Here is a 7,544-nt window from a genome sequence, read left to right as displayed (position 1 = left end):
TCTGTTGTCCATGTGTAGGAAGCTAGATTAATAGTATAAGAAGAGGATCTTTGCTTGCAAAGCTTAGTAAGTCACTAGTTTGAACTAACTGGTCTATACAATGATGTATCAATGGACTTAATTACTGCTTCGTAACAAGGTGACACTACAAAATTAGCATACGTTCCGGCATGACCTATGCAAGTATAGTGCTCACTCACGCGACCCGTACACACATTAACTCTCTCCAGGTCCTCCCTTCCCGTTTTTGCAGGATAGCCGTTGGAGCACCGTGGTATGTGACGAATGTTGATCTTCACAACGATCTAAAACTAGAACCGATGTATGTATCTTAAGGAAGGGTCAGAACACTACTTAGAAAATGAAGCGCGACATGATGACCCTCTTTCGTGGTCACCGCTTACCACATATCCGACGCAGGCAACGGGGCAAAGCAAAGTCGCCGTCGACCAAAATGTGTCTTGTCGGATCCGCCGGATCCACTCTCGTGCTTTGAAGCTTTTTAAGCACCGGTTACCGTCCTCATCGAACTCGTGGACTACGACGAAGAGTTCGACTTGTAACAGAATATTCAACTGTCGACAAATAACATCTTAACCCAAAACTTAAACACAAAATTAAAATGTAAAAATAGTTTTAATCATATCTACGATTCGCGACAAAACAAAGATGTAATACAATTACTAATTCAGAATTGTTATAAATTTAAATATTATTTATTCAATCAATCAAATTAAGATCAAATAATAATAATGAATAAGTAATATTTACGATCAAATACTTTATAATATTTCTGCAACTTTACTTTAATGATTTTTCAAAAATAATAATTTATAAAAAAAAAGGTAATGGAACGTGTGGATTTAAAACTGAATTTTAAATTTAGTACTAAATTTATGAGGAGGGTATACATTGTCACACCGTCATATCAAGCGTGAGTTAGGTAATTTATTGAAAGGTGCACATTGAAATCACGTTTATTTGTGCGCACGCGCCGACGCGCCGAGTTACAAATCATGCTTATCGGAGCGACTCGGCTCGCCGCCGCAGCTTATATATATCGCATCTAGACAAATCTAGATACTTACCTACGACATGGCCTCTTCTCTGCCAGTATCATGACGTGTTCAGCTTCAGACTGAGCCAGAGTGAACCTAGAATAGCCCTTTGAGGCTACTGCCACAGAGGTAGGCAAAAACGTGACGTGCTCACAACAATCGTGGCTGAAAACCCTGAGGGTGAGCTCATTAACAAAGTACATTATGGTTCTTTTAATGTTATCTATCGGAAATCTCCGTACTACATTAATAATGTTTCTAGTTTAAAAGATATAAATAATTAAATATTACAATACAAAGCTCTTCTCAAACGAGGTCACATTGATGTCGAAACCAGTTTTTTGTTATCTCAGAAACGATCGCTTATAAGTAATAGAAAAGTTCAAAGTTCTATTAGACTATTAGGTGTGAGCTCTAATTGGTACCGCATATCGGAGATCAATATCGGCTAAGATAATCACGATGCAAATAGAAACAGAATTAATTAATGAGAATGCATTGGATTGGCCGCAGTGCGGGATCGAAGCGCACGCGTCTCGATGAGTACCACGCGACGCCGGACCTCAACCAATCGCGGCAGCTCGCACACGCACTCGAACTCGCGAACACATCTTCGGCAAACACCACTAATTGGCACTCCTGTATGCTGATGCGAGCGGTCTCTGTTACTTAACGTGCTCGACCAACTTAATCACGACCCGACGACAATGTCAGATTAGAAATCGCTTTAATTAAAACCTTTCCGTGAATAGTTCGATTTTATGTATGTACACATTATTATTCCTAAATTAGGTTATGTTACATAAAAATATACGTTTTCATATGTCACTTACGATAAAAGAAACGTAATTATTAATCAAGGTGGCGACGCAAAGATTAACTTTCATGTTTCTTTTTTTTTTTTTTTTTCAATTATGAAACATGTTAACGATAATATCTTAATTTAAAGCAGTCTGTACAAAAAGTGTCAATAGTACGGTATTGTAACGTTTGAGAAACGTGCACTTGCCTGACAGGGTCAGAGGTTAACGGAAAGATTGTTATCTTATTGGACAACTTTCGTACTACTAAATGACATGATAGTGGCATTAGGTTCAGATAAAACTTATTGGATTACATTGTCAACCTATTATAAATGTCTATTCATTGACAATATAGATTAGTTCGAATTTGAACTCATTAAGATTATCCTAATTTGTATCTGTCAAATTTGGAAATCGTGTCGAATAATTTTTTTCTCATATTATAACTAATGGCGAAACATTAATCTTCATATTAGTTCATATAAAAAGCAGTGGTAATTTAGAGAATCACCAAATAAAAAGTAATTAGACGACATGAATTATTCTGAAGAAAAAAAACCAAACCATTAATATGCTAATGTTAATAACTTAAATATGAAACATAAAATAATTTCTTAGTAAATACAATTTTGAGTCATTCTTAAGAATTTCAAGATTCACAGCAATTCTTTAGCTATGTATGCGTTTTTTTCGTTTTCCTAAAGTATTTACCATAAATTTTAACACAAATGAATTTATCGGTATAAGATTAAGCGTTTATGCTTTCTGTTAATTTTTCCACAGAAATATTATCGCGGTACACTTAATAAATAAATATGATATTTTCGAAGAAATTTTCTATCCACTTATCAAAGTCTCGTTCTAAGTTGGTTCAATCACTTCGGCAATTAGCTCAGACAAAATAAACAAACATAAAAAAGCTTTATTCTCTTAAAATCTTTATTGTTTATAGTTGAGTAAGTAATATTTGTTTATAGGTAAATAAGTATATCGTTCCCAATAGAGGTTTCAAAGGTTTTGTTTATGATATTCCGACATCGGCTTAATACCAGCTAGGCATAAGCGGGAGCAGGCTCTGGGTGGTGACCTCGTGGCCGGGTGACCGTCGACGGCGGCATGGCGCCCACTGTCTAATGTTCGACCCACATCGGACCGGTGTTCCATGCTATTGTCTCGTCGATAAGACCGCTACCGCTAAATTGCGGCAAACTTACTACAAATTAAACCTATGAATATACTATACATAATTACTAACTTAATCACGTTACGACGTACCTATAGTAAATTATTAGTAGGTATTATTATTAGTAGGTTTGTATGTTTGTAACTTCGATTTTTAATTTAGGCTTTCTAAATCCATTTATATATTTAGTGTATGTTTTATTGAGGGTTTCGCGATAAGCTGTGGTTATTTTTTTATAGCAAACAATAGAATATGCAAATCGAAAATATGTATAATAGTTACTTTACTTTAGGTTTTTTTTCTTCTTAGAAATATTTGTTTTGGTTGGTTGGATCTTAACTGAATGACTAATATTTTAAGCACTACTCACTGAAACTTGCACATAAATGTGTTTTTATATGTATATTTAATGCTGTAGATGGACAATCACACGGCCGACCTCGTGTTAAGAGTTTAACAGATCCATTAAATAATGAATTTCACATCCCGCTTTGCCATCCAAGTTCGAAATATTTTCTCTTAATTTCTTTTTCAGTTTATAAGTTGTTATTTTGTCAGTTGTCAGGAATATAAATACTTTCTTGTTTGACAGTTAAAGTAGAATTAAAATTGTGTTAATGTCATAGTTTTTAGTAGGTTTATTATTGGCTTGGATGGATAGGCGATTTCACGGCCTTACTGGTTTGAAATGATTTCATGGATTTTACGAATCAGCGTGAATGCTGTCGATCTTACCTACGGTCGAAGAAAAATTGAATGCGTGATACTTTGAAAACGTTGTCAAATAATGCTGCGATCGTGTAAGAGCTTGAAACCTAGTTCAATCTTTTTGATCAGGCAAATACCATTGTATTCTTAATGTTGAGAGGTGATTTGTACAGAATTTATTAAAAGAATAATTTTCAAACTCAGTAATATTTATTTGGAGGTAACAGAAAGGAACACGATTTACAAATCGGCTCTATAATAGCCTCTTAAATACTATTATAAGTATTTATTAAAAAGAATAGCGTCTCAGGATATATGTACTGTTATAATTTCTTCAAAGAATATATTAATTATTTATATTTTAAGGCACTTTGTACATGGCTTAGGATTACAATTTCATTTATAAATTTTATTTTGAACAAGTGTATGACACTCGGCAAATGCCATATGACTAGGGTTAGGTCACGATTTGCGTGACTTACTACTTAAGAATAACTTAACTTACCGATAATTACAATCGAAATTTACACAGTAATTCTAACACACTTTAAAATTTTACAAAGTAATTTAGACACACATACATATCCTTAAAAATATGAACATTTCGTGCTTATTCATTATGGTGAGCCGATTACTTGTGTAATTAATGTTTTACAATATTTGAGATCGGAGATCCATTCAGTCTTATTAATAGGCGTGCACGGTAGCGGGCGGTGGGAGGTTTGGGTGCGCATGCGCAACTTGCATTGCTTCAGGACGATACTCGTAAGGCGTGCTGCCTGGTACTCCACATCCGCCTTCCAGATGTTTACTCAGAAGGGACATACGTGAAAAGGTTTTACCACAACCAGAGCACGAATATTTTTTCACATCCGAATGGGTCTGAAGGTGAGCGCGAAGATTCGATCTATCGGCAAATGCGCGCCTGCAGTGGTGGCAAGAGAATGGTTTCTCACCGGTGTGCGTTCTGATGTGACCCTGAAGAAGCCAGGGTCTTGAAAAGGCTTTACCGCATAAATGGCATTTACAGGGTAGCGTATGCGTGCGGATGTGCATTTTAAGTGCACCAAGAGAAGTGTAAACCTTTGCACAATATTTGCAGCTGAAAGACTTCCTTGCTAGACTACCTTCCGCAGCAGCACAGTGAAATTTCTGATGTTTCGAGAGACCGGAATACGTCGAATAAGACTTTGCGCAGTCTGAACATTGATACCGAGGACGACGTGTTCCCGAAACGGAAACTCCCGAGTCGGAAGAAACGGAACCGGGTGATCTTAGATCTTCGGGGCAAGGTGGAGGTGAACACGAGGACGGCGGTGATGCGGGTGAGTAACGCGTATACAATTGCGGGTGTATCGGAGGGGACAGAGCAGGTGCCGCTGGGTATAATTCTTCAAATGCGTAGGGCGAATACAATGTCGGCATGTAAGGGTACTGCGGCGTAGGTCGTGCAAGCTCTGTTGGTGCCGGCTCGAGGCGAGTTCGGCAAGCTGACATATAGTCGGGCAGCTGGTGAGACCATTCTCTTGGTTCAACCTTAACCGTCATCGCTGAAACTGGCGACGAAGCTTTGCTCGGATAGTTTCCTGTCTTGGACAGGTCTTCGGGCTTAGTGCTAAGATTCTCAGGTTCTTCATTTTCCATGTCACCTGTGAACAAATGATTTCGTAATAAGTAACGATTGGAACATACGATGGCAGATTTGATTAATGTGCTTTTCTTATTTAATGTGCACTATTCATTTCAATTTAAACTAAAGTGACCAGTTGAATAGTTAATTTTCAAAAGTTAATTTACAAAATCAATGAAATTTAAAGATGATTGAAACTAATATTAATTAAGAGATAAGATTGATTGTTTAAAGCGAGACTAAAATGTGTTTTGATGATTTCACTGATTAATTACTGAAAATTAAATTTTATTTTTAGAGTAAACTTACAATGATAATCATAATAAAGTCTCGTGGCAAGGTGGGCGGGATGAGGCGGCGTAGTGGGCGGCGTCGCAGGCCGCTCCTCCCGCACCAACACCGGTCGCTTCTTCAGCGGACAGTGCGCATAGTTCTTCGCCAGCACTGAACGATTTTGAGAGTCCTCTACAAGCATTTTTCACTAAATACACAAACACTATGTTCCTAAATAGTCTTCGGAGATTAACTTAAATTTCGAAACACAGGGTCACAGATTTCGAATACGGAAAAGTCCAAACATCGCAAAGTTGCACCGAATTATTAAAGACGTATTCGTGTTCGGAACGCGACTAGCGCACACGTGCACTCAACAACGTCCGGAGCTCGAATGGTGCGGCAAGGGAAGGCTGGTTGCTTATAAGCGCTCCCCGTTAACGGCGCGACCAGGTGGCGGCGCGGGTAAGCCTCGCACGTGCGCCGTACCCAATCGGTGGAGGGCGCGGGGCGGCGGCCAATGGCGGAGCGACAGAGGCGCGGGGCGGCAGCAGCACCTGCGCCTCAGCACCCGCCGGAACCGCTGCTTCAGTGCGATATGTTCAGCTTCACAACTGCACCACGGCACCGGTCCAAAACGTCTCTTTGCAGAAAAACGTATAGATTTTTTGTAATGCTCCAGGGGTTAAGCACCTTTGAACTGAGCCATCACAGCTTTTTAAATCGTATTGGTTCTCGTCTCTTTGTTCGCTTTCGTTCATTGTAGTTCAGTTTGATGACAATCTGCAGCTGCTCGGACTGATTCTGGTTAAATTTTAATTTTTAAATTGTTAATCGGAACGGGGTCGGACATTTACCTATGTGATAGTAAATTCAACGATCTATCATCTCATCACCTCATGTCCCATTAGAAATGGAAATTTTCAATGGAATATTTCACTGTGTGAAAATCGTAACAAAATGAATAAAATAAGAAAACAGGAACAATGTAACACGATATAGTAGATAGCATCATAGTTAATCATTTTTGATTGCATTTTATAAACTTAATAGCACATGGACTATGTGTTCTATGATAGAAAATCGATTTAATAATTCTCGTTGTAATAATTCGGCCCATTATAATTTACGATTAAAACGAAAATGGGTATAGGTCATTTGTGTGCTTTGAAATAATTGTACTCGTATTTAAAATAATATTCAAAAGCTGTACTGTACTGTACTGTCGAGTTTAGGTACCGACCCAGTTATCGTAAAAGGTGTTGTTACATGAAACCGATGACACACGGATATAACTTATTATTATTCCTTTAAGACAGGGCAAAGATATCGGATCGTTTGACCTTGTCCTCCTTCCTGTAGCTGTTCGTCTTCCTTTTACGTTTTTGCTTATACACAACGTTACGTTACATAAGCATATCGCTGTAAGCAAATAATACCTCTTATCTTGTTATATGGCGGCTCAATTCCTGGTCCGAATCCTTATAAAGTTGAAGATTACATCGAAGTGATCATTCTCTCAGATCTTTTCGCGAGTCGTAGATATAATTAAAACTACCTTCACGATTTAATCTGACGTTTTTTTTTTGTTATTATACGAAAATATGATGTCGGAAATAATAATAATAAATATTATTTTTTATTGCTTAGATGGGTGGACGAGCTCACAGCCCACCTGGTGTTAAGTGGTTACTGGAGCCCATAGACATCTACAACGTAAATGCGCCACCCACCTTGAGATATAAGTTCTAAGGTCTCAGTATAGTTATAACGGCTGCCCCACCCTTCAAACCGAAACGCATTACTGCTTCACGGCAGAAATAGGCAGGGTGATGGTACCTATCCGCGTGGACTCACAAGAGGTCCTACCACCAGTAATTTAATAAATA

General features: G+C 38.1%; 1 protein-coding gene across 1 annotated transcript; it reads right to left on the bottom strand.

Annotated features, from left to right (window-relative positions):
• Positions 1–2,782: 2,782 nt before the first annotated feature.
• Positions 2,783–6,074, bottom strand: LOC101744234 (zinc finger protein SNAI2). The gene is made up of 3 exons (XM_004929251.4): positions 5,692–6,074; positions 3,415–5,401; positions 2,783–3,074 (listed from the first exon to the last, which is right to left on the bottom strand). The coding sequence occupies exons 1-2, from the start codon at positions 5,855–5,857 to the stop codon at positions 4,440–4,442; spliced, it is 1,128 nt and encodes a 375-aa protein (XP_004929308.1). The 5' UTR covers positions 5,858–6,074; the 3' UTR covers positions 2,783–3,074; positions 3,415–4,439.
• Positions 6,075–7,544: the final 1,470 nt, after the last annotated feature.

Source organism: Bombyx mori, chromosome 4, assembly GCF_030269925.1.
Source record: "Bombyx mori chromosome 4, ASM3026992v2".
NCBI lineage: Eukaryota > Metazoa > Arthropoda > Insecta > Lepidoptera > Bombycidae > Bombyx > Bombyx mori.
Note: the sequence above shows the minus strand (reverse complement) of the source record. Positions and strands in the feature narration are given on the sequence as shown.